General features: G+C 38.0%; 1 protein-coding gene across 6 annotated transcripts in view; it reads left to right on the top strand.

Moving 5' to 3' along the window:
- Positions 1-27,438, top strand: part of KCNIP4 (potassium voltage-gated channel interacting protein 4) — a 1,220,775-nt gene that overhangs the window by 1,040,193 nt on the left and 153,144 nt on the right. Inside the window, exon 2 of one of the 6 annotated variants that reach the window (XM_003310257.7) lies at positions 26,452-26,553. The exons of 4 other annotated variants lie outside the window; for them this stretch is intronic. In XM_003310257.7, the coding sequence (XP_003310305.3) occupies positions 26,452-26,553 (102 nt within the window). Of the gene's footprint in view, positions 1-26,451; positions 26,558-27,438 lie in introns of all 6 variants that reach the window. One more of the 6 variants, XM_063808691.1, reaches the window with a different exon arrangement.

Raw genomic sequence — 27,438 nt, 5'->3', positions numbered from 1 at the left:
GCATATTCAGAGGTCGATATTTATTCCTCTGTAACAGATTATGTAATGGCTGCATAATCCTTCTATCATCTAAAGTTACCATAATGAATTTGACCAATCCCTACTGGAGGACGTGAGGTTGTTTCCACTTGCCTATTGTCACAGTTTACTGTGGTTAAAGTTGTTATGCTCAATAATAACAATAAGTAATATTTACGAGCTATTTACTAAGCAATGAGCACTGAGTAAATAAAGCACTTTTCATGAATTATGTCATTTAACCTCTCAAAGAACTAAATGAGACAAGTACTATTATTATCCTTGCTCTGTCTGTGAGGAAACTGAGCCTTAGCAGCATAAGTAGTGTGCCCAAGCCATGCAACTCTATATTGAATTCTACAAATAACAGCTATTACAACTATGGTCAACTCTGCACAGTAACAGGGATATCAGGGGAAACATCACTGAGCAGATGTCACTAGAACCTGGTCTCTGTTGCAAAATAATGCCTGACCTGTTCTCTTTTGAAAATGGCATATTAAAGCTTGCTCAATATGAATTTTATTCCATCTATTTTAGAGGAATTTTCACCAGCTTTACAATAAGTGGGTATTACAGGATGGCTTCAAGACATAAAGAAACAAATCCAAATGAATTTTCAGCATAGTTAATAGTGTAAGATGTGTGTAATGGCAATCGTTAGTATTTAAGCTATTAGACTTTCAAAAAGACTGACGAGGCCGGGTGCGGTGGTTCACGCCTGTAATCCCACTTTTGGAGGCTGAGGCAGGTGGATCACGAGGTCAGGAGTTCGAGACCAGCCTGACCAACATGTTGAAGCCCTGCCTCTAGTGAAAATACAAAAATTAGCTGGGCATGGTGGTGTGCACCTGTAATCCCAGCTACTCAGGAGGCTGAGGCAGGAGAATTGCTTGAACCCAGGAGGCGGAAGTTGCAGTGAGCCGAGATGGCGCCATTGCACTGTAGCCTGGGCCACAGAGCGAGACTCTGTCTCAAAAAAAAAAAAAAAGAGAGAGAATGATGACAGGCTCTGCAATAGAGATAGGAGGACAGGTACATGAAATTTGGTTAATTAGATTAATACCTCAAGTTGGTACACAGGGACATTACAATAATGTGCAGTATTCTGGATCAGGAATCTCTTTTATCAGAATAGGATGTTATGATTAAATGTCCATAAGGAATTAGCTAAAAAAAAACTTGACGATTAATAATAGTTCAGTTGTTCAAGAAAATTTGATATCATGCGGGCGCCTGTAGTCCCAGCTACTCCGGTGACTGAGGAAGGAGAATGGCGTGAACCCGGGAGGCGGAGCTTGCAGTGAGCCGAGATCGCGCCACTGCACTCCAGCCTGGGTGACAGAGCAAGACTCCGTCTCAAAGAAAAAAAAAAAATTTACATTTCTAACAACAGCACAAAAATCAAAAAACCAAAGTAAATAATCAGTCATATCTTGAAATTATCCAACTACCAATCTCTCTTAAGTTCTCTATGAATGTGCTTTTTAACAATTTATTTCCTACCTGAAGTTGTCAATAGCAGTTTACTCAAAAAAACTATGTCTGTTATTGCCACTGTGGTTATATGTAATACCTCAATGATATTTTTAGTTTTGAATATGTTTTGATATTTATTATTTCATTTGATTTTTTATAATAATCCCACGAGATAGGTAGATTATCTGTCTACATTTTATAGAAATTTAAACAGATAACTTTAATAACTGAACCAAAGTTGCAAATCTAGCAATTAACAGTAGCAGAGTTAGAGCTTCTAAATTTCTAGACAAAATTCTTACATTAATATATATTAGTTGACCCCAAAAACACGTATGGAGGATCCTCTTAATTTCCAAAACACCGTAATAAATTTCCTCAGTTCTAACCTGTGTTAACATTTAAAGCTCAGTTTCCATTATCATAAACCTCAAGGGTCAAGTTATTTTTTGTGGTGCTGGAATTTTGTTATATTTGTGTGTCTTTTGAAATAAAGGGGTCATGACTACTGAGGTAGCATCATTTTCTTACCAAGGACTACACACATATACTCTCATTAAGCCAAATATGTATTGTGTGTCTACTGTGTGGCAGAAACTGTTCTATATGCTGAAGATTCAACAATAAACACATCAGAACAATGTGTTCTCATGGAGTTTCTAAAACTTAACTCAGTGCCCCCAACCTTACAAGTCCTACTTGTCTTTCACCTTTCTCTGTCTCTATTGAATGGTTCCTTCCTCATTCTTCCCAGATACTCAGTTCAGAAACATTTAAATTATCCTTCTTCATTCCATACATCCATGAAGTCTCACTACAGTATGCAATGGCAAGGGTCTAAAGCTGGAATGGAAGGATGTGTAGGTTTTCTATAGGAAGGGGAACAGACAGAAAAGTAGAGCGCATAAAGGGTATATTGGCTCTAATGTGCAAAATATGTTTAGGAGGTGAAAAATAGCCCTTTGTGAATTCAAGGATAGGGACATTTGAGGAGGTGGGTAAGGTCTAAATACTAAATGTTATACAAAGGAATTTGGACTTTATCTGGAAGGCAAGGGGGAGCAAATGAAAGTTTTGACTGCTCTCTCTTGTATCTCTTATGTCTAGTGGAGTTCCTGGCAAGGCAGACATGGCAGAAACGTGTTGCCTGAATTAGTGAAGGACTGTGGGCTTTTTCGTTAGAACTAGGCTTTAGACAGACTGCTCTCACGGAAGGGTGAGACATAGATGAATCTGCATAACCAGTTATAATACTATTGTAATAATTCAGTGCAGACGGGGTAAGGGACTGATAAGGGAGGGGGCACATGGATCTTCAGATGACCAGAAGAACCTTAACATGTTTCACTAGCCAACAGCTCAGCAGCAATGTTAAAAAGCAGCCCCGTAGGCACAGCTGATAGTGATTTGCCCCATCAAGAGTCAGCAGACATTTATTAAAATCCCCCTGTTGGGAGGCTGCCCGACAAGAGAGAGAGGAAGAGAAAGAGAGAAAAAGAGAGAAAGAAAAGAAAGGAAGAAAGGAGGGAAGGGAGGGAGGGAGGGAGGAAGGAAGAGAAGGGGAAGGGGAAGGGGAAAGGAAAGAAGAAGAAGGGGAAATTGACCCGTTAGTGGTGGAATTGTGTCCCTCAAAATTTGTATGTTGAAGTTCTAAACCCCAGTACCTCAGAATGCGACTGTATTTGGTGATGAGGCCTTTAAAGAGGTGGTGAACAAAATGCGAATTTAATTAAGCTTTAACTGTTTTTTTCCCTATACCTTGATTAGAAAATATTCAACTACTAGGCCAGGGATGGTGGCTTACAGCTGTAATCCCAGCTCTTTGGGAGGCCAAGGCGGGCGGATCACGACATCAGGAGTTTGAGACCAGCCCAGCCAATACAGTGAAACCCCATCTCTACTTAAAAAAAAAAAAAAAAAAAAAAAAAAAGTTCAAAACTTAGCCAGGCATTGTGACAGGTGTCTGTAGTCCCAGCTACTCGGGAAGCTGAGGCAGGAGCATCACTTGACACTGGGAGGTAGAGGTTGCAGTGAGCCGAGATTGCACCACTGCACTCCAACCTGGGCAGCAGAGCACGACACCATCTCAAAAAAAAAAAAAAAAAAAGGAAAGAAAGAAAACGTTCAACTACCTGTGTAATATTAAATACCAATAATATTTTAAATTTTATGAAATTCATGCATGGGAACTCTTGATTCAAATTAGATTTTCTTTCAGTCTAAACCAATCTGTGAGGTTGTGATTTTACTCATTAAAGTTAAAATAAGGTCATTAGGGTGAAACCCTAATTCAGTGTGGCTGGTTTCCTTATAAAAAGAGAAAAAGACACCAGGGAGACACTAGCACAGAGAAAAGGGCATGTGAGGTCAGTGAGAAGGTGCTCATCGATATAAGACAAAAAGAGATGCCTTGAAAGTAACCAAACCTGCTGACACCTACATCTTGGATGTCCAGCCTCCAGAACCGTGAGATAAATTTCTGTTGTTTAAGCCACCTGGTCTGTGGTATTTTATTAGAGCAGCCCTAGCAACGTAACACACTTCCTATATGCAAAATGTCATTTCAGCAAGCAGAACGTTTTTCCTTTTAAGTTCTAATAACATCATCTAATGTCTTGGAACTGGGCTGAAAAAACTGCCTCTCTTAAATGCTTTTTTCCAAAACTACTCTAGTCTTTATCCTATTCCTACTCCCATGCCTCATCCTCTTCCTCCTCCTCCTTCTCCTAAAAACACCTTCTGACTACTGTTTCTTTACTGCTACATCCTCAGATGACCAAGGATAAACACGAGTAAAATTGCTACCTCATAGATTGGTTTAGACAGAAAGGAAATCAAATTTGAATCAAGAGTCCTTGCACGAATTTGTAAAAGTTTAAAACATTATTGGTATTTAAGATTATATTATTAGTTGAACATTTTCTAATCAGGGTGTCAGAAAAAAACAGTTAAGGCTTAATTAAATTAGCATTTTGTTAAGGACTCTCCAATCAAGGATGCCAGATAAATTGATGAGTTGTTTCAATGCTGTGCATTGGTTAGGTGTTTTGTATTACATTTAAAAATCAATAATAAAGTTGTTTTCTGTATATTTAAGCACCCATCTTTTTAAAAAGAGAGAGAATGTGGAAATTATACTGTTTAATTATTTGTGTTCAGAAAATTCCAGAAGGCTTCTGAATCTTCAAGGCAAAATTGACAAATGATTCCAAAATGAAATTTTTGATGCCCATATAACTTTCCTAGGGTTTCAAATATATATCTATATATCTGTGTGTGTATATATATATATATATATACACATACATATATATATACTTTTAAATTATTGTTACTATTATAAATCAACACCCCATAAAATCAATCATTGATAAAAAATTTCCCTGGATTCTTGTATCTCATCTCTGGATGACACCAGCTTGACCATAAGAGCAGAGAGTTATTCTATTAGAGAAGGGTAACACAATAGTCACATAGAGAACTATAGGCAGTTCTCTAGTTAATTCCATTCTCCTTTCACTTTTTACTCTTAAGGCTAAAGAATGATGGAATTCTAACTGAGAGGAAAATTAGCTCAGTGGGTAAACGCCATTCTTTAAAACACTGCTTTTATAAATCTTTGGCAAACTGAGGGGAGCCCATCAAGTAGAGCCAGGCACCACCTGCAGCAGTTGATCTAAAATTGATAATCTAATAGAGTGGGGCAGCAAGTAGGGCTTCAGAGGAGGGAGGCGTGGATGACAGTCTGCTCAAGTAACCAGCTCAGGCAATTAAAGGCATTGCTAGTTTCTCATTAATTTCTGCCGATGAAAAGAGCAAAACTCTGTAAAATATTTGAAGAGGTTTATTCTAAGCCAAATATGAGTGACCATGGCCCGTGACGCAGCCCTCAGGAGATCCTGAGAACATGTGCCCAAGGTGATTGGGGCGCAGCTTGGTTTTATACATTTTAGAGAGGCATTAGACATCAATCAAATACATTTAAGAAGTACATTCGTTTGGTTCAGAAAGGCAAGACAACTCAAAGTGGGGGCTTCAGGCTATAGGTAAATTTAACCATCTTTTGATTGGCAATTGGTTGGGTTTGTCTAAAGACCTGAGATCAATAGAAAGAAAATGTTTAGGTTCAGATAAAAGATTGTGGAGACCAAGGTTCTTTTGAAGTCTTATAGTGGCTACCCTGCCCCAGCTTTGAGTTGTCCTGCCTTTCTGGACCAAACCAACATATTTCTTACATGTATCTGATTGATGTCTCATGCTTAAATATGCAGTAATATATGACCAAAGTGTCATATTTGAACGTGTCAAAATAATGGTGCAAAATAAACATTTCTACAGAAAGACATAGGGTTGCTGTTCAGTAGGAAAGCAAGAAGAGGAACTAAGGTACTTCACTTAAATTTCATTTTGCATTGTTAAATTCCTCGTATGCCTTTGACAGTTTGCAGTGTTTTCAGATCCTTAACTCTCAGCCTGTCTTTTAAGAATTTGTTAGCTCTATAAAGAATAATGATTCTGCATGCTGAAACAGCATCCCGGTATTGGCCTCATATATTTTTACCCTAGTGGTTTATGATATCTAATTTTAAATTGCACACCACATATATAGGAAATTATTCCCATATGAGAAACAATGGCACAATATTAAATAAGTCATCTCTATGTAATATGTTTTCATAAAGCATTTTCCATGTTTCTTGTTTCACTCAGAACAAAGTTGGATCTTCACGTTGCCACTACACATACCAGAGAGAACACAGTCATTTAATTTTTTATTAGTTATTTTCTTTAAGATATTAGGCTTAGCCGGGCACAGTGGTTCACGCTTGTAATCCCAGCACTTTGGGAGGCCAAGGAGGGTGGATTATCTGAGGTCAGGAGTTCAAGACCAGCCTGGCCAACATGGTGAAACCCCGTCTCTACTAAAAATACACAAATTAGCCCGGTGTGGTGGCAGGTACCTGTAACCCCAGCTACTTGGGAGGCTGGGGCAAGAGAATCACGTGAACCCGGGAGGTGGTGGTTGCAGTGAGCCAAGATTATGCCATTGCACTCCAGCCTGGGCAACAAGAGTGAAACTCCATCTCAAAAAATAGCAATAACAACAAAAATAAAATATTAGGCTGGTGCAATACTAATCACTTTTGCACCAGCCTAATACCTTGCTGGCTGGTATGGTGCTGCCAGGATGGTGCTAGAGAACTAAACTGGGTATGCCGTGGCTCCTTGTTTTCAGCTGACCCTCCTGTAATCAGCTCCTTTTTCTAGGATTCAATTCCTGTAGTCTCCCTGTGGTTTCCAGCATCCCTGCACAGATCACTCTTCCTCTGTCCCCTTGTCTCCAAGACTCCTGGAAAAGAGAATTTATCTGAGCTTCTTTTCAGTTGTTCCACAGATTTTAAGAATAATTTTTGAAGTGTATCAACCCTAGAAGGGCCAGACTTGTATCCAAAAAAGGGAGAGAGTTCAAGTCACCCCATTACCTAATAATTTTGGCCTCTTAGAATCAGAATATGAGAAGACATGAGTAATCTCTGTGGTGAAAAGTCCAGAAAATGTGTCAAGGTTTCCTTGTGGGATAATTCACTGGAAGCTCATCATGACCTTATACCACCGCAGAATTCCATAGATCGAAGCTAACACAAAGCAGGTCTCCATGATAGTATTCAAAGGAATGACTTAGTGAAAATCTAAAAGAAAGACTTTAAAAGGTTGTGGTTTTTTTTTTTTCCTTTCTTGGAAAGATAGACAGCTGGAGTGAATCTCTGTTTCATGTCATACTTAAAGAATAAATATGACTGCAAACTCACTGTGTGCCCACTCTGGGTACTCATTTCATTTGACCTTTACAATAACCTCTTGAGTTTAGTATACTTATTCTCATTTATAAATGAGGAACTGAAGCTTAAAGAGTTAAGGAGTATTCCCAAGGCCACACAGTAAGTGGCAAAACCAGGATTCAGAGACTATAACTTTAACCTATACTATATTGGTATCACCGATGCCATTAATATTTGAATCTGATTATGTTTTGAGAAGATTCATAGATTGACACCATATTCTTATAACAGTGCCCTCTACTTATCCCTCATTCATAATGAATTAAGATTCCAAAAGCAGGCATTCCAGATGACTAATATGACACCATGTAGATAATGCTTTTCACAATTTAATGTGCATACAAATCACCTGAGAATCTTATTAAATGCAAATTCTGATTCAGTAGCTCAAGAGTGAGTTAGAAGATTCTGCATTGCTAACAAGCTACCGGGTGAGGCTGATGAGACCAATAAGTACCAATGTCCTTATTACATTTTAAATAACAAGGACACAAAGAAAAAGAGAAACCCAGTATGGGAAGACCTGAAAAAAGGAGTTTCAACTAAACGCAATTGAGCTTTAACATTTTCTGCTTCCTAAACTTTTTCATGCTTATCTCATAGGACTGTTTTCTTTTCATGATTAAATTGGATAGTGCTTTGTAAAGCACTCACAAAGAAAACAAAATGGCTTGTGTTGCTATCATTGTTAACATGAAGCTCAAACTTCTTCAGCTCAATGTCTCAAAGCCTACATAGATCTCTTAAATATTGTTGCTATAAACGCATTTATCAGACAAATTGTCCTGCTCTGTTCTATGCACATGTGGTGCTGAGATTGTATTGAATTCAATGTGTTTGCTCAATCAGAGAATAGATAGGATCCATAATTTTCCTTACCCAGGAGGTCATTTTCAAAAGCTTCCTATGAAATTTTAGCTCGAGAACACAATATTGCTTTCTCTGGATATCTTTTCTCAATTTTATATCCTTGGGTGTGTTTTTTTTTTTCTTTTTATGATCTGTGAGTGTTTTAACAACACTGTTTTTTTCAACCAATAAAGTCTGTTGACAGTGCTGGGCTCCTTCCCCACTTTCCCCAACTCTCACTAACTAGTAGCCTAAGGTAAGAAGGCCACCAAGTATGAACTGGCTCTGCAAGTTTGAAGGTTCTGCTTTTCTGAACGTGCTTGTCTCCCAGGGACAGATAGGTTTGCCAGGATCTGGCACTTCAGATTGCTTTAGTGGAACGCTAATTGTTTTGGGAATCTTGAAAAAGTCATGATTTATTTATGAAGAGAAGCCTGCCTCTCTTTCTCCTTTGAAATTCAACCAACAATGATGCAATCATTAAACAGATATGTATTGAACAGTCAATGCTAGGCCTTGTGCGTGATGCTGGGGACACAAAGGTGAATGAAACATAGTTTATGGGGTGGCCTTAGTAATCTACCAGGTTAATGTACACACTCCGTTAGTTTTCAGACTTCTGATCATCCCCGGGTTTCATTTCTTCCTTTATAAGTGATTCTTTTAAAGCTTACATATGACAGCACTTATAATGTGCCTTTTTGAATGTTTAGCTATAGCATATTTCTAAAATAGGTGGTCTTGGGTTTCCTAAGGAGCCCTATATTCCATTTCATTGAGATCTGGAAGAGCTGGAGAATCTGATAGATTCAATACAGTAGCACATTCTGAATGACAGACTTAGGCACAGGATTAGCCCCCAGAGTGAGGTCATTTTTAAAATTATTTTGTTTTATGTCTAACAAGTTCACCCTCTCTCCAATAAAACCCTGAGATCCTTGGGGTAAGTATCAGGGCAGACTTAATAAGTCCTAAGCATCAACAGATATTTGTAGAATGGAATTGAGTGATGCTAGCATTTTCAGGATTAAAAATTTAGTTCCACTGTGTTTAGGATGAAGCCTAGTCAAAGTGAATTACACAGGGATCATGTTTTATTTGAAGAATATGTTCTTGGAGACCTCAAGTAGTTTAAGGTCTTAGTGGATTTTTCCATAAGGCTAATAAGGATGGCCAGAGTTTATGTGCAAGCTTTAAGGGATATTACCTTAGCACAATATCCTAAAGAGCTCAGCATTCATTCAGCCAGCCAGCTTTGAAGTTATGAAATTCTTGACAAATGTAACAAAAACTTGTGTATTGCATTATTTTCAAGTTGCAAATAGTGTAAGACTTGATTATTTATAGGGTCCTATTTCAAATTTGCATACAAAATGTGACTTCACTTTGCATAACTCAAAAGAATCCTCTTAGGCAATATTTTGGTCTGGTCAAGATAGTGATAAGAAGATATCAGAAAACATCTATCAACTTGTCATGGCATTATTTTACTTCATCAGTACATAACCCCTCAGCTGCTATGATAAATTTTAACATTAGATTTTCCTGGCTCAGTTTCTAATAAATAAAATGTTGAGCAGCAGGGCCTGTTTTCAAGGACAATATTTCACATTGTGTGCCAGCCTAAATAATTAGTTACTAAAAATCAAATTAGCAGGAAGAGCTACTCATATCCATCTTAGGGACATTGATTTGTTGTCCCTGATTTTTCTGTTACGCTGATAGAGGATTTAGGATTAAAGCATTAGGGATCTTTCTACCCACACTTTTTTAAAAAATACAATTTATTCTGAACCCACATTGATATAATTTGTAGATAGCACTGGCACATCAACATGTACAGTTAACAATATCCTAAGTATTGATCATTAAATTTGATAAGCTAGAAATCTGCATTTATGTTATTGTTTAACTGCCAAGAATGTACAAAAATCTTTTTTGCAATAAGTTTGAATCTTTAGCTATATGCTGAGCGGTATAGGAGAAGTTACCTAAAATCTCTGAGGTATTTGGGTCAAGTTTAAAATGGAAACCATAAGCAGCTTGCAAAGTTGTTGTAAAAATGAGTGATAACATATGTAAAATGCCTAGTACCTTGCTTAGCCAATAGCAGGTACAAAATAATTGGTAGTCGCATTGAGAAAGTTTCATAGATAGATGAGATAGAGATAGATAGATAAGATATAGATATAGACATAGATATAGATAGATCAGTGAACATTAACCACATCCTTACAGTTTACAGTTATTTATTCAGTTTCTTCATTTGAGACTCTACTATGTCCCAGATACTTAGGTGCTAGATATAAAGCAGTAAAAGCACAAAAACCTCTGCCCTCAAGGAATTTACTGTCTGGTGGAGAGAGGCAGGCAATAAACATCTAACTAAAGTGCATTGTGCATTTATAATGATAGGTACTATGGATAAGGCTACCAAATGTCCTGATATACATGGGAAGTTACAGTTTATGCCAAGTGTCTGGATATCATTATTAATAATATCCCCTTCATTCATTGTTAGTGGTGTTCCAGGTTGGACAATAAGTCATGTGGTTAGCTCTGTTAGTTTGCTAGCGCTATGTTGTCTAGCCAAGGTTCTCCAAAGAAACAGAACTAATAGACTATGTATACAAAGAGAGAAACAGAAAGAGGTTGATTTATTACGGGAATTGGCTCACATGATTACGAAGACCAAAAAGTCCCATGAGAGGCCACCTGCAAGCTGGAGAACCAGGAAAGTCAGTGGCATAATCAAGTTGGAGTCTGAAAGGGGCACTGATGTAAGTTCTGGAGTCCAAAGGCCTGAGAACCAGGATGCCCAAGGGCAGGAGAAGATGGAAGCCCCAGCTGAGGAAGAGAGGGAACTTACCCTCCTATGCCTTCCTAGTCTGCCTTCAAAGGACTAGATGATGTCCACCCACACTGGTGAGGGTGGGTCTTCTTTGCTCAGTCTACTGATTTGAATGCTATCTTCTGGAAACACAGACCCACCAAGAAAGAATATTTGACCAGGTATCTGGGTATCCCTTAGCTAAGTCAAGTTGACATACAAAGTTCACCATCATAGGCTGCCATAAGAAAATGTCAAAGACTGAATGGCTTAAGCAACAGAAATTACTGGCCTCACAGTTCTGGAGGCTGGACATCCAAGATCAGAACTCCTGACAGAACTGCCAGCAGGCATCTTTCTTTCTGAGGCCTCTCTCCTTGGCTTTCAGATGGCTGTCCTCTCACAGCGTCCTCACCTAGCCTTTCCTCTGGGCTTAGACATCACAGTATATCTTTCTCTTTTAAGGACACCAATCATATTGGATCAGGGCCCCACTCTAATGGCCTCATTTTAACTTAATTACCTCTTTAAAAACATTATCTCCAAATATAATCTGAAGTACTGGGAGTTGGAACTTCACTATGAATGTGGGTGGCGGGGGGAGGGAGGGGCAGGTACAATTTAGGCTATAACATTAGCCAACCTATGGGGCAAAATTGAAAGAGAATAGGAGGTAGTTTTGTGAGGATACAGTTTTAAGTGCACTGTGAGAGAAGGCCTCGCTGAGTTGGTGGCAAGGGAATAAAGACCTGAAGGAGGTAAGGGAGAGATCTTGAAGATTTTTGAGAGGAGACATTTCAGGCACAGTGACCAGCAAGTGGCAAGGAAAGAAATTAGGAGAGGAAAATAGAAGAGGAGACAGATGAGATTTAGGGGCGGTGGGTTGGAGGGGGTGGGTTGTCCACAGGTTGCTAATTAGGGAATTTGGCTGTTAGTCTCAGTGATATGGAAAGTCATCAATTATTCAATAAACGTGATTAATTAATTGAAACAAAAACTGGACAATATTTACTTTTAGTTTAGTTCTTTGTGAATGCTCAGCCTCCACTGATATTTACCTAATACTAACAGTACAGAATCTAGAACATGCCAATTTCACACAAGTAGAAATCCACTCCATGGTAGTGTGTGGTGGACTAATTTGCCTGGGATGAGTGAGCTTGGCAGTAATTAAAAAAAAAAAAAATACAAGTACTAATGAGAAGGCACCACAAGTAGAGACCCTTGTCTTACATTTTGGGGATTCTGTGTGTGCAGACATTGTTCTATATACAATAGGGGATGAATGAATATATGGACATGGCTTAATTTTATTTTCTCTGGTGTTTTTGAAAATCTGTTAACTAATGTGTATATTACTTTTCTAGAGCTGCTGTAACAAATTTCCACAAACTGGATGACATAAAACAAGATAAATATATTCTCTCACAGTTTAGGAGGCCAGAAGTCTTCATTAAGGTCTCCACAGGGTAGGCTCTTTCTGGAGGCTCTGAAGGAGAACCTATTCTTGTTCCTCTCCTGGCTCCTGGTCATTACGGGAAATCCTTGGCATTTCTTGGCTCTTAGCTGGCTTCCCTTCAGTCTTTGCCTCTGTCCTCACATGGCCTGCTTCCCTCTCTGTGTGTCTGTCTTCTCCTTCCAGAAAGATACCAGTTATTGGCTATAGGGCCCAGCCTAAACCAATATAACTTTATATTAACTAATTGCATTTGCAAACATTCTATTTTCCAAATAAGGCCACATTCTGAAGTTCTAGATGAACATGAATTTTTGAAAGACACAATTCAAACCACTTACAATGTCCATGTGTAAACAACCAGAGGAGATTTAAAAGGTTAAATTCCTACAGGGGCCAGGCAGCTAATGTAAATGAGTTAAGTGAACCAAGATGAATAGCACTTGACTTGTCTCTTAGCGTTGGGTGTGATAGGCAACAGAGGAAACTGGCAAACCAAGCATGCATGTCCTGTGTGAAAGGGGCAGCTCCTCACCAGACCCATCCAATTTCTGCCATACAGAAATGCAGACAAAAGGTTGCCAGACCGTCCAGTTCCTCCTCAGAAGCCAGAAATCCAACATTTTAAGTGGAATATGTGTATTTTTAGTTTTTGGCCCAGTTAATTTTTTTTTAAAAAAAGTGTTTGAGCTAAAAAGCTCCAACTCTAGCCCACCAGGAATCAGCTTGCAATATCAAAAGTCTACAGTTCTTAAGAAAACCTATCTGGCATCATATTTTCCCAAAGCAGAACAGTGGTTCTCAGGTTTGGCCTCCCATTAGAATTACCTGATGCAGTTGGTCTGGAATGATCAGGCATGGCTAATTTTTTAAAGCCACCTTGGTGATTCTAATGAGCAATCATGGCCAAGTAATGGATATTCACAAGATTGTAAAGACTTTGCTTCATTGACTATTCTATTTGATTTTCTTCCCAGGTGCCTGGCACAGGGTCTACCTTATATCCAATAAATACTTATTGGTTAAATTAATGAACAAAGACTTTTATTGAATATAAATACATTGTTAAAAGATGAAAATTAAATACAGTGACACAAAAGAACTCAGGAAAGGAAAGTACTGTCTCACATCAAAAATTATAATGGATTATATGTTATTTCTTCTGGCATTTGAAGCATTTTGCAGAAACAATTACTTCATTCATCTCCCAACTCCCTTGAGATTAGTGTCATCTGTTATTAGCCCCATTTTTCAGATGAAAAAATTGGATCTCCTAGTGCAGCTTTCTCCTAAACCACATTATTATTTTTTAATACCACCAGGAATTTGATGGATGTCCTACTGCAAATAGAATTAGAGGTATCATTTCTAGCAAAGGAATGAAAGACACCATGCTCTCAGGACTATATTCAAGACAAGATGGGTTAAGAAGCTTAACCAAAGAGGCAGAGAAGGAAATTAAAACCATACCACAAAGAGAAACAAATTTTCTGCAGCTAGAGACTACACAATTAGACACATCCAATAAGTGTTCCATTTTGTGGAGCCATTGTTAGTGCAGTACAGAAGTCAGAATGTCAGACCCAGGAGTTAGACAGATGAACAAGTATTCACATTCCTGATACTGCCACTTACAAACTGCGTGCATCTTTACCATCAATTTCCTCTGCTATAATTTGGCTTTCATAATGTTATCTGCCACAAGTGGGGCTCTTGTGAAGGTTAAACGATATGATGCTTGTAAAGTACTTAGCACATAGAAGGTTCTCTTTGTTCTTATTGTTGTTAGAGCATTGCATCTTAGGCATTATTTGTCTGCATCTTTTCTTAGAACAAGACCATGTTCAAGATGAAATTTAGAGGACTTTCTTGTTCTATTGTTTAATTCATTTCTTGTTCTATTGTTAATCCTTCCCCATTAGATTATACATTTCACAAGAGCAAGGACTATGTTTTTGCCAGTGCCAAATAGGTGCTCAATTAATGTTGTTGAATAAAACATTATACGATGATATCACTCCTCTGCTAAAAAATCCTCCTCCGTTTTCTCCTTATTTCACTCTGAGTAGAAGCCAAAGCTCTTAGAGTAGACTATGAGATTCTGCAGGATTTTATACTAAGAGAAAATAAAAAGAATGAACAAAAGGAAACAAGTGACTGTTTTTCCTGAAAATCCCTTCAAATATGTTATTAAAAGGCAGTGGTAAGGTGATGGGCCAGTCATAAAATGAACAGAGTAGCCTAGACAATACCTAAGAATATATACTACTTACTGTGGGTGACATTGGATGAGAAGATTCATTGTATAGTGGACACTCCAACACGAAAATACACCTTGTAATCCCAAATCCTATTAAGAATCAATTTATTTTTGTTCTCTTGCCATCAGAAGAATCAACCTTACTCAACTGTTGATTGCTTTCTGATATTAAAGGCATGCTTGGCTTATCCCAAAGAAAAGTTTGAAGTTACAATGCTTGATTGTTAAAAATGCTTCAACCCGGTGGCTCACGCCTTTGGGGTAATCCCAGCACTTTGGGATGCTGAGGTGTGCAGATCACTTGAGATCAGGGGTTTAAGACCAGCCTGGCCAACATGGTGAAATCTCATCTCTACTAAAAATACAAAAATTAGTTGGGTGTGGTGGCAGGCACCTGTAATCCCAGCTGCTTGGGTGGCTGAGGAAGGTGAATTGCTTGAACCTGGGAAGTGGAGGTTGCAGTGAGCCCAGATCACACCACTGTACTCCAGCATGGAGCTTGATCACGGCTCACTGATCAAAACCTCAATTAAAAAATATAAAAATAAATATGAGTTATTTGTGTTAGCTGGAGGAAAAGAAATAGTACATTAGGTTTAGATTATATCCAAAAAGATACTGCTGTCGTTTTTGATAAATTCCTTTTTGATTTGGCTGCTTACTTCACATACAGGTGAGATCAAAGAGGCAAGGTGGCTGGATGAGGTGGCTCACATATGTAATCCCAGCACTTTGGGAAGCTGAGTGGGGAGGACTGTTTGAGCCCAGGAGTTCAAGACCAACCTGGGCAACATCACAAGACCCCATTTCTAAAAAAAAAAAAAAAAAAAAATACTGGGGCATGGTGGTGTGTGCCCATAGTCCCAGCTACTTGGGAGGCTAAGGTGGGAGGATCACTTGAGCCCAGGAGTTCGAGGCTGCAGTGAGCCATGATCAAGCTGCTGCACTCCAGCCTGGGCGAAAGAGTGAGATTATGTCTCAAAACAAACAAAAAAACCAGAGGCTCAGTGATGTTGTTACTTTTCCGAAGCCTTACAAACAAAAAGTGGCAGCGCTTAGATTCAAATGAGTTCTCCCTGAACCCTAAAGTTCCAAATCTTTCCATCATAAATGTTAGCTTTAATGTGCTCACAAAAACATTTTTAGTTTCCTATTTCACCTTCTCTATTAATTTAGCTATTTTTAAAACACCATTTTTTAAAATGAAATTGCATTATTTACATTGTTTACAGTGCAATGAAGTATGCACTTAGTCAATGACTGTACCTTAGTCTGTGGAACAGACCATACTGGTTGCTAATATTGCATGAACATATAATTTACCATTTAAACAAGAACATTTTTGAACATGAAAAGGGGGTGCAGACTATGGGGTGTTAGGACAACTCCCATAAACTGGCAGCATCCTGGACAAACGAAGGTCTTGTCACCCTATTTATAAGGAACTCTAGATAATTTCCAAACCCCCACACAAAGGATAGCCCTGTAGAAGTAGTTTTGGCAATTTGTTCAGAGGAGCAAGGGAAAATTGAGGTTCAATTGATCAATCTTAAAAGATCCCAAGGAAAATTGATGCCTTTTCCATGTTGTTTTCTGCTAGTATTCTCTGGCTAGTTCTGCCAGTACAGCAGAGAGGTGATAAAAACAAATACACTTAGAAGCGGCTTTAGAAAGCATTACAGCTTTTGACCATCGAGTTGTTTGCTAACATTTGCCTCAGATAACATGCAATAATTATTCTGCACTCAACTGACCAAAACTCTCTCTAAATGTTTTGTTAAGGACACAGTCAACACCAAGGTAAAGAAGATTAAATAGGACCCTGCCTTGATTGAGAGAGAGACTGAGTCGGGGTAGAGACAGAAACAGAGCAGAAAAAGATAAAGGAGAGACACAAACAGAGATGTAGAAGAACAATGAGACAGAGAGAGACATTGAGCCAGAGAAACTCAGGGACAGAGAAGGAGAGACAAAGAGACAAAGATAAAAGCAAAGGCACAAAGACTAAGAAAGAGTGAGACAGAGACAGAAAGATAGAGAGATGGAAAGGCTGACAGAGAGGATAGCATTAATTTTATGAGAAACAGGTGTATTTAGGTAGCCACTCTAAGTAGAGTCAAATTTACTCCATTTGCATTTGGAATCTGTAGATCGTTTTCAGCAAATTCAAGCACCTTCTAGTTGCCTTCTTTTAAGCTGATAGACAAACTAATTATTTCATAATCAAGCATAACAAAACAGGTCAATTAGGAAGGTCATTTTCTGCCTCCCAAGTTCAAAAAGTTAAAAAAATGAAATGTAGGTATTTTCCTCATATTCAGTCACCAACACTGTTTCTACTTCTCTTAAAAGTGAATGATTTGGGGCTGACTGCAAGATCCAATAACAACTGCATGGTTGGGCAGCAATTTTCTGCAAGAATTATTACCAGCATATGAACCCCAAGTTATCTGGGGCCTAGTATTTTCAGGAATGAATTTGAAAATACTAAATGAATTCTGAGTGTATGTGTTTGTTTGTCTAGTCATGCTAGTATTTATGAACTGTAAGTCCACTTTAAAAATAGGCATCGTAGTATTAGGTTGGGGCAAAAGTAATTGCGATTTTTGCCATTACTTTCAATGGTAAAAATCACAATTACTTTTGCCCAAACCTAATAAATAAGTTCATATTTGCAACTAGTAAAAAAATGTACTCTCTATTCCCAGCATCCATGACACTACTGATGAATCAGCTTGTCACTGACTCAAAGAACACAGATGGATCACAGTACCCCTGAAACTCCTGGTGATTTTTATTTTGTTTTGTTTTGTTTTTTGAGACAGAGTCTCACTCTGTCTCCAGGCTAGAGTGCCGTGGCGTGATCTTGGCTCACTGCAACGTCTGCCTCCTGGGTTCAAGCGATTCTCCTGCCTCAGCCTGCTGAGTAGCTGGGACTACAGGCACCTGCCACCACGCCTGGCTAATTTTTGTATTTTTAGTAGAGATGGAGTTTCACCATGTTGGCCAAGATGGTCTCGATCTGCCGACCTCGTGATCAGCCCTACTCGGCCTCCCAAAGTGCTAGGATTACAGGCATGAGCCACCTTGCTCAGCCCAATTTTTGTCATAGTTACTGATTCATGGGAAGACACCAGATCTGTGGAAACATGATTTGCCATTTTCTTCCACCAGCCTTCTACAGGCTTAAAATCTAGGAAGAAAAACATTGTCCGTGTTTCAAAAGCACAAAATAGAAGCTGATCAGGACTGTGAATTAATAGAGTACGAGCCATTATTTCCAAGCTAGCCCATGGGAAATAGAAGTTTTTGCTATCTGCTGTACTGCAAAAAGGAGGAAGATAAGAATAGTTCTCATTATGGTGAAATTACCACTTTCATTGCCACTGTCAGTACTTGTTGAATTCATAATTCATGGCCCATTGCTCAGCACTGACACATGACATTGACATGTGATGGCATTTCCTGTGTAACACAAAAAGCAGCCAGTGGAGAATGACCACTTGCATATACCACTACTGAGGTCTGCATGACCAGAAAAATGGAGCAATCAAGATGATGATGGGCTGACGTGTTTTCAGTAATGTCAGGCATTATAAGATAAAACCTTTCCAATTGGTAAAAATGAATACATTTTCATTTAGTTAGAGCACAGTTAGAATGGCCTATATATTTACACACTTACTTTTTATTCTCTTTTTGTATTACTTCATTTTATCGTGTTTGAAGTACTAGTATACTAGTAGTTTGGTTTGACATCTAGATGCAGAGATATGGGAGTAAACTTAATTTTGAATGATCTCATTGAGCTCCGTGGTTTATGTAGCCAACTAATTTATTAATCTGCCTATTGTAGGTAGCAATAAACATTAACTTAATAAATTAATAAGTGATATGAATCACTCAAATATATATTAGTACCTAATATATGTAATACACTGTGTTATTGTTAATAATCGAAACAGGATAAGACACCTTTTCATCTTATGTAGATATTTTTGCCCAAATATATCTCTAATGAAACCTTCCCTGGCCACCATATTTAAAATTATGTCTTTCCCCATCCTATTTCTTACCCATATCCACCAACAGAAGTCTCTAGGCCCCATCCCTCCTTCATATCTGATATGCTTTATAATTTGCTATTTATTTTTGTTGATTATTTTTTCTTTCCTAAATATCGTGTAAGGTCCACTAAAATAGAAGTTTTTTGGCTGGCTCATTCGGTGCATTATTGCCAGCATCTGAGACAGTTCCCAGCACATAGTTAGCATTCAACAAATGCTTTTAAATGAGTTAATTCATAAACAAACAGAATCCTCCCCTCAGGGAATTCGGGATCTGCAATGTCATAGGTATTATAATAGATGCAGATGGTTAGATTCTAGACAGCAGGGATTTTTTTTCTATGTAGCCACTGTATATTTACAGTTCTACAAAGAACATCATTTATAATGCTTATAATATGTACATTATAAAGAATGCTTTTTGGACAAATATTTATGAGATGAAAAGTAATTAATTTTTCATCTCTTTTTGTATTGCTTTGTTTTACGGTCTTTAAAGTGTTATGTTAGTATACTAGCAGTTTGGTTTGACTTCTAGATGCAGAGGTATGGGAGTTGACTTAATTTTTTTTTTTTGAACTTCCAGTTTTTATTTTTTAAACATCATTTAACAAGAAAAACATTCAACCAAATTAAAAAGAATTAGGTTGGATTAATTTACAATAAAATAATCAACTTAAAATATCAGCCCTTCCATTTAGGGCCAAGCAGGCCAATAGTTCCTATTTAAAAAGCAGAATTGCACAATTATTTTTACCTGCATTTGATGGCACAAAAAAATAAAAGTCTTACGACTTCCACTGACACCCTCCCCACCCTCCAGAGTAGAGTTCATACAGTTGCATCTTAGGTCAGTACTCAGGCTTTTAAAAATCATCTTACATTTTGAAATATAATACAACTACTCTGATAACAAGAATACTTGTGAAACAATTCTTATAGAAAACAAATACCTTAGATAATTATGTGACACATTAGACTGCTCAAAGAAATAGCAAAGATGAAAAATAATGTACAAGAATTATAGTCCCTTGTTTATAGAAACCATCCAAATAAAATATTTTCCCTGCTTCTTATAATTTACTAGCAGAGATGAATTACAAGAAGCAGAATGCACCATTTTTTGGTTCTTGGTTGTAGCTGCCAGCTTAGGAGTTCATGACTATAAATATGAAGCAAATATGATTATCCTCACAAGTTCTGGAATGGAAAAAAACCCAGATATCTCTAAAATTTTTCTCTATCCTTCCTTTCAAGTCATGACAAAAAAATTCACAGCAATTTAAAGGATGGTGAGAGACTAAACATGGGCCCACTAAAATAGAGATTAATTTTACCTGTTACACTCCTATAGTAAAAATTGTAATAAGTATGATATTGTATTAAGTAACATTCTGTAGTAAGCTGTGGGAGCAAATACAGCATTTAACAGGTTCATTTACAAACCAGGCATGGTAGCCTTTGGACAGAACATCTTATTTTCACTCTCTTGAACATGTAACCTTTAAAAAAACCAAGAGGAATATGTAATTTATGACAGCTGGCCAGGCACTTAATTTGGAGAAAGACAAGGATTTTGAGGTAAACTAGGATTATTTTGACTTAATTTTGAATGCTCTCATTAGGCTCAGTGGTTTATGTAGCCAATTAATTTAAGATATGAATCTGTCCATTGTAGGTGGCAATACATATTAACTTAATAAATTCATAAAAACAAAGAGTGTTTAGTCTCTGTGAGGGTAAATGTCCTACATACTAAGGCAGTTTGGAGATTGATTCACCTTCACCATCAACTTTCTTTTAGTGTGATTGGCTGGGGAATTCAGTCCCACCTCCTCATTCTGTCGGTATCATCCTTAAGAGAGTGCCTTCATACACAGCTATCTATTTAGGGATCACTTCACACACCGTGAGGAAGCATAGATGTACATTCTAAATGCATCTGCTAATTACAAGTAGCAAATCTGCACATACTGAGACAATCATAAAAGATATATAGTCTGATTTCATACTTTCAGTAGATAGTGATTGAACATTTTATATATTAAGCACTGTGCAACATACTGGGAATTCAGTAATGAATAAAAAAATACACTGTCTGATTTAATTATATGGTGGGGTATACATTTACTATCTTATGTATTTTCTACTCATCCCTTCTATTTTTTGTCCCTCTATTCCTCTTCCCTGGCTTTCTTTTAAATTAATTAAATATTTTATATATTTCATTTTAATTCCTCTATTGGAGTTTTGACTATACCTTCTTATATTATTTTTTACTGCTTCCCTTGTATCTAGAGATTTCAGTATGTCTCCTTCATTTATTATAGACTATTTTGAGTTCATATGGTACCACTTCATGTAAAATGTAAGCATCATACATTAAAATTCCATTGACCCTCCCCCAACTTTCATGTTATTATTGTCGGAAATTTTACATCTACAAATGTAATAAACTCTACAATACTTTTTTGCTGTTTTAAACAAAGAAAGTAGGAAAGGAAAACAGGATAATATATATATTCACATATTTTCAATTTCCTGTGCTCTCTATTTCTACCTGTAGAGTCAAGTTTCCGTATTATGCCATTTAACCTCAGCCTGAGGACATTCCTTTAGCATTTCTTGGAATGCAAGGCTTTTAGCTATGAATTATCCCAGGTTTATTTTATCTAAAAATATCTTTATTTCAACTTCATTCTCAAAAACATAGGTAAAATTCTGGGTTGATAGTCTCTGTATTCCCCTGAGAACTTTAAGGATTCTCTTCCATTGTTTTCTGGTGTTTCTGCTGTTCTTGATGAAAAATTATTCTTACATTATTTGACCCTTGTATGTACGGGTCCTTTTCTTCTCTTTTCATTTTAAAGCCTTTTTTCATTTTTGATTTTCAGCATTTTGCCTACAGCTATGTGTGATTCTTCTTTGATTTATTTATTTATTTATTTATTTATTTATTATACTTTAAGTTTTCTTCTTTTGGTTCAACAGATTTCACTTGTGTTTTAAAACATATGTGGAATATTTTGGTCATTATTGCTTCAAAATTTTATCTCACCTCTCATTATGTTCTTTAATTATACCTATGTTGGACTTTTTGATATGATGCACAGATGAGTAAAGCTCTCTTTATTTTTAAATCTTTTTCTATTATTCAGATTTCTTCCTTTTCATCTCTATTCAAGCTCATAATCCTTTCTTCAGTTGTTCTCAGTCTGCTGTTAAGTCCATCTAATGAAGTTTTCCTTTTAGAATTTTCTTTTTATTTCTAGAATTTTCATTTAGTTCCCTTTTGTAGTTTAATTTCTCTTCTGAACTTTTTTATTTTTTTACTTATTATGACTGTCTTTAACGTCATTTCTTACAAATTCCAACATCCGTGCTACCTAATGTCTGTTTTTATTGACTTCTCTTTTTTCTTGATTATGGGTCACATTTGTTCTGCTTTCTCACATGTCTAGTAATTTTTTTATAGTACAAAAGATGTTATTAGGATACATTGTAAGGAGTTTGGGTCATGTTGCCTTCTTTTAAAATATATTGAATATTGTTTAGAAGCATTCCACAGTTCAGCAGCTCTTTTTGATCTTTCTAGCTTTAGGTCTATTCTTTGTTAGGATCAGTCAACTTTGGCTATTACCTCAGTGATACACTATGGCCCTTACTCTAGGAAATTATTCTTACTCCCAAAGTGGTTTTTCTGAGTTCTCAGGGCAACGCCAGAGGTGCTCAGTGAAGGCTTCTTTGGAAGGGTGGCAGGGCTAGAACTCTAACACCTTGCAGCATTCCAGCTCTGTGTGGCTTGTGTTATTTCATTCCATTCTCAGCCCTGCCTCCTAAGCATTGGAAAGCCTTACCCTGATCGTGCATATCCCAGCCCTTAGTCAATAACCCACATTTAATTTCACACAAATTTCCCACCCACCAGCTACCTGCAGAATACACATGCATACATCAATTCTCTCTTCACCCTGGCCTACAAATTCAAGCCACTTCAGGAGCCTGGAACTCTAATCTCTGCCACTTCAGCTCAGTGACTATGAGCTCTACCTCCCTGAACTATGGAAGGAACATGTCACCAGGCAGGGGCGAGCCAGGGCATTTGTGAAGCACACCTCTGGGATTTTTCTTCTCTCAAGCATCACAGTTCTATGTTGTTTATTGTTCAATTCTTGGAAAGAGTTCCCTCATGTAGCTTGTCCAGTTATATGGTTCCTTACAGTGGTATAGCATATCCAGTAACATTTATTCTGTAAAGGCTAGAAGTAGACATCTTCCATCTTCCATTTCAGTAGGGAAGACATGTGTCAAATATGTAATTGTGTCATGAATTGTTTCAATTATACTTGCTATGGAGAAACATAGAAAACTATGGGCATCTATAATAACTGTTCATAATCTAGTTGGTTTGCCCTATAAGGTTTTCCTCAAAAAGTTATTGAACTGAAATCTCAAGGATGAACAGGCATTAGCTAGACGAAGAGAAAGTAAAGCAGAAGTTTAGATTCAGATAACAGCATGTGAAAAGGCCCTGAGACAGTAGGGAATAGGGTATACTCAAATAAGTGAAACAAAATGATTAATATTTGTTTGGACTGCATTATGTGGCTGTCACTGTGATAAGTGCTTTATATATTATTTCCTCTGATCCTAACTTTTTGAAGCAGATACTGTAACCTGTCCAATGGGTTCATTTTGCCTGCTGCCCAGATAGAGCTGATTTATCAAGACAGAGAGATTGCAATAAAGAGCTTAATTCATACAGAGCTAGCTGAGCGAGAGACCTGGAGTTTTATTATTCCTCAAATAAGACTCCTTGAAAATTCAGAGGCTAGGGTTTTTCAAGGATAGTTGATAGCTGATTGGTTGGGGTGCAATCATAGGGATATGGAAAATGGTCCTCATGCTGAGTTGGCTTCTGGGTAGGGTCACAGGACTGGTTGGCAGGTCTGGGCGAAGCCATTCATTGTCAGAAATGCAAAAACCTGAAAAGACATCTCAAAAAGCCCATCTTAGGTTCTGCAGTAGTGATGTTATCTGCAGGAGTAATTGGGGAAGTTATGAATCTCGTGACCTCGAGAGTAACAGCTGGTAATAGCTTATGGCTACACCTTAGCAGAATTCACGCTCCTCTCATCCTCCTAACCTGGTGATCTTTCATTAGCTTTACAAAGGCAGTTTAGTTTTGGGGAAGGGCTATTATCATTTAAACTATAAGCTAAATTTCTCCCAAAGTTAGCTTGGGAAGCAGGGGAGGGAGGAGGTCTTTCTTCTTTTAGGCAAGTTGGAGACACAAGAGGGAAAGATGGCCAGAGGAAGGTGTGTTTGAACTGAGTTTTAAAAGCCTCATGGGGCTGGGCGCAGTAGCTCATGCCTGTAATCCTGGCACTTTGGCAGGCCAAGGTGGGTGGATCACTTGAGGTCAGGAGTTTGAAACCAGCCTGGCCAAGATGGCAAAGCCCTGTCTCTACTAAAAATACAAAAATTAGCCAGGCATGGTGGCATGCACCTGTAATCCCAGCTACTCATGAGGCTGAGGCAAGAGAATTGCTTGAACCTGGAGGTTGCAGTGAACTGAGATCGCGCCACTGCACCCCAGCCTGGGCAACAGAGTGAGACTCTGTCTCAAAAAAGAAAAAAAAAAAAAAAAAAAAAAAAAAAAGGCTGCACTGGGATACAGAAGTTGAGAGTTGGTGAACAGCTGACAAAACTGAGGGAACAGCACATATCCTGGCACGGAGGTTTGAAATGGCATAAAGGGGAGGAGCAGAGTGCCTGTGTAGGGAGCTAAAGTAAGACCCTCATGTCCTGGAGGAGTTTACAAAGGAGAGGGTAGTTAGATCGTTGCATCCTTCCAGAAATGGAAAACAGAAGCAAAATATAGGGTGTGTTTTATGTAAACCAGATTTATTTTGCAAGTTTAAAAGAAGGGGAACATCACACACGGGGGTCTGTCAGGGGGTGGGGGTCAAGGGGAGGGAAATATTAAGGACATTTATAACATTTTGTCACCCCACTCTACACATACATGCGGAGCTTAAAACTTAGATGATGGGCTGATAGGTGCAGCAAACCACCAGGGCACATGTATACCTATGTAACAAACCTGCACGTTCTTCACATGTATCCCAGAACTTAAAGTAAAATTTTTAAAAAGCTTACTTAGATATTAATCTAGGAAATGAATCAAGTCTTCTTTAGATATCCAAAGTGAATTTATTTACTCATTTGCCAGGCATTTATTGACCTTCTGTTACATGCCAGACCCTCAACCAGCAGTTGAACGAGACATTTCATACCACATAAGTGTCAAGGCCAGAGGACGGCCTGCTTTGTGAGTTCTACCAAAGGCAAGAAGGGTAGTGTGGCCAATAGTGGATGGCCCAGAAAGCAGAGAGAGTGGCTGCAAATGCTGCCAGAGACTCAGACAGGGCCAGATCATACTTGGCGTCCTCAATAGAAAAACAACATGAAGCTTTTAGAGGACTTTTAATCAGAGGAATGATCTTATTTAATTTGTGTATTTACTACTTCATTTTGTCATCCCACTCTACACACACACATAAGAGTTTTAGCCAGTGGATACTGTTGGTGGGTGCAACATATGATTTAGGAAACTAAATCAGTAGGCTTGTGGTCAGGAATTTTTTTATAATTCCAAGATAAGAATTAGAAAAGGAACAAGTGATACATTTGCCAGATTCCTGTTATAAAGATGGTAGAACCTCAATTTAAATTGGTTTCTGCGCTGATGCTTTATATTTGACACCTTCCATGCTGATCCCGGGGAGGCTAGTTACCTATTAACATGACATCCAAGTGTCTGAGACCTCAGGGTGGGTAAATTGATGCTGACTTGGACAGTTGGCTCCTGACATCAAAAGTTGTTTCAGCAGTTTGCAAGCTCGTCCGTCCAGCCACTTTTGATTTTTCTTGAGTCCTCTCCAGGTATCTGCTGTCACACATACTGCTCCGTCTATTCCTGGGTTAATGTTTGACAAGCTTGTCTTGCTTCTTCCAGTATTACTCTGTTTGAAAAGTTCCATTCATTAGCGTCCACATGTGAAAAATGGGAAAGATTGTCACATCTCTGGGCATGTCAGTATATGCTAATGAAGCTGCATATTAAGGACATTTATTTTCTCATTTTCAGGAAGGCAAAGGTACTAACAGGTGATTGTGGTGTGAATGATTTATGTGAAGCATCTATCTCTGCTATAATCAAAGATGGGGAGCAATAGCAGAAAATTGTCATGTGGGCCCTTAGCGCTGGTTTGAATATTGAAATTTCAATCCAGTTAACTCTTCTAGTGATACTTGTTTTATCCCTGATCTAAGGGCCAAAAAAAAAAACCACCAGATTTTTTTGGTGGCTTTTTTTAATCTTTTGCCATTCAATAGATATATTTTACGATTCTGCTTTCACTTGTTCGTCATTATCTTCAAAACAACATTTAGAAATAAAAACAAAACTAAATAAGAAGAAAACAAACTTTTTTTTTCCTTTCGGGGGTCCCAACCCACTGCCTGTGATTGCCTGAGTGGATGGCTGCGTCCCTGATCCTTCCTGCCTGGCTTCTCTGATAAACCCCACAGCACGTCCCTTTTCTCTCTGCAGACAGCATTAACAGAACTGATCCTGTATCTTCTAGGTTTCCTGTACGCTCAGAACAGCACCAAGCGCAGCATTAAAGAGCGGCTCATGAAGCTCTTGCCCTGCTCAGCTGCCAAAACGTCGTCTCCTGCTATTCAAAGCAAGTTTGTTTTTTTGTTTTTTTTTTTCCTCCGAAACTCTTGTTTCGTTTCTTTAGGCCTGCATGCATTGCCGTTCTCTGCTTCTACAAAGAATCAATATATTCTACAAAAGCAATCTATTGATGTACTCATGTTTACCTAAATACCCAGGAGAACATTTGGACAATTAGGAGTCATTTTCCATTTTGCAGACTGACAGCACAGTCTTAGTGACAGGAGCCTGTCCTGCAAAACACTGGGACATTTTTGTTTGATGTAAGGGATGGGGACTGGACTCAAGTAACTGTAGGAATTCCTATTGCTTGCCTTGTTAGCAGAGCAGCTGGACACTTTAACATATGACCTTGTACATTGTTTGACTCTCATCCACTGGGTCTATAATTTAGACACTGCCCAAATTCAGAAATATCACTAGATTAGAAAAAAGATTACAAAGTGTCATTTAAATAAACGTGACTTTTCTTCTTTGTTCATTCTTTCCCTGTATCAGTCAAGATTCTCTAGAAAAACAGAACCAATACATATTCATGGGCATACACATAAGCATATACATATCATATACCTACATACACATGCATATACACACATGTACATATGCATATATGCAAACATATGTAAAGAGACTTATTTGAAGGAATTGGCTCACACCATTATGGGGACTGGCATGTCTGAAATTCATAGAATATGCTGGCAGCTGGAAGTTCAGGAAGGATTTGATGTCACAGTCTTGAGGCAGGATTTCTTCTTCAGGAAGCCTCAACTGATTAGATGAGGCCCGCCCACATTATTCAGGGTAATCTATGCTTAACTTAATGTCAACTGATTATAGATGTTAAGCACATCGACAAAATACCTTCATAGCAACACTTAGATTAGGGTTTGAT

This window comes from Pan troglodytes, chromosome 3, assembly GCF_028858775.2.
Source record: "Pan troglodytes isolate AG18354 chromosome 3, NHGRI_mPanTro3-v2.0_pri, whole genome shotgun sequence".
Lineage (NCBI taxonomy): Eukaryota > Metazoa > Chordata > Mammalia > Primates > Hominidae > Pan > Pan troglodytes.
This window is presented reverse-complemented; position numbering and strand designations above follow the sequence as displayed.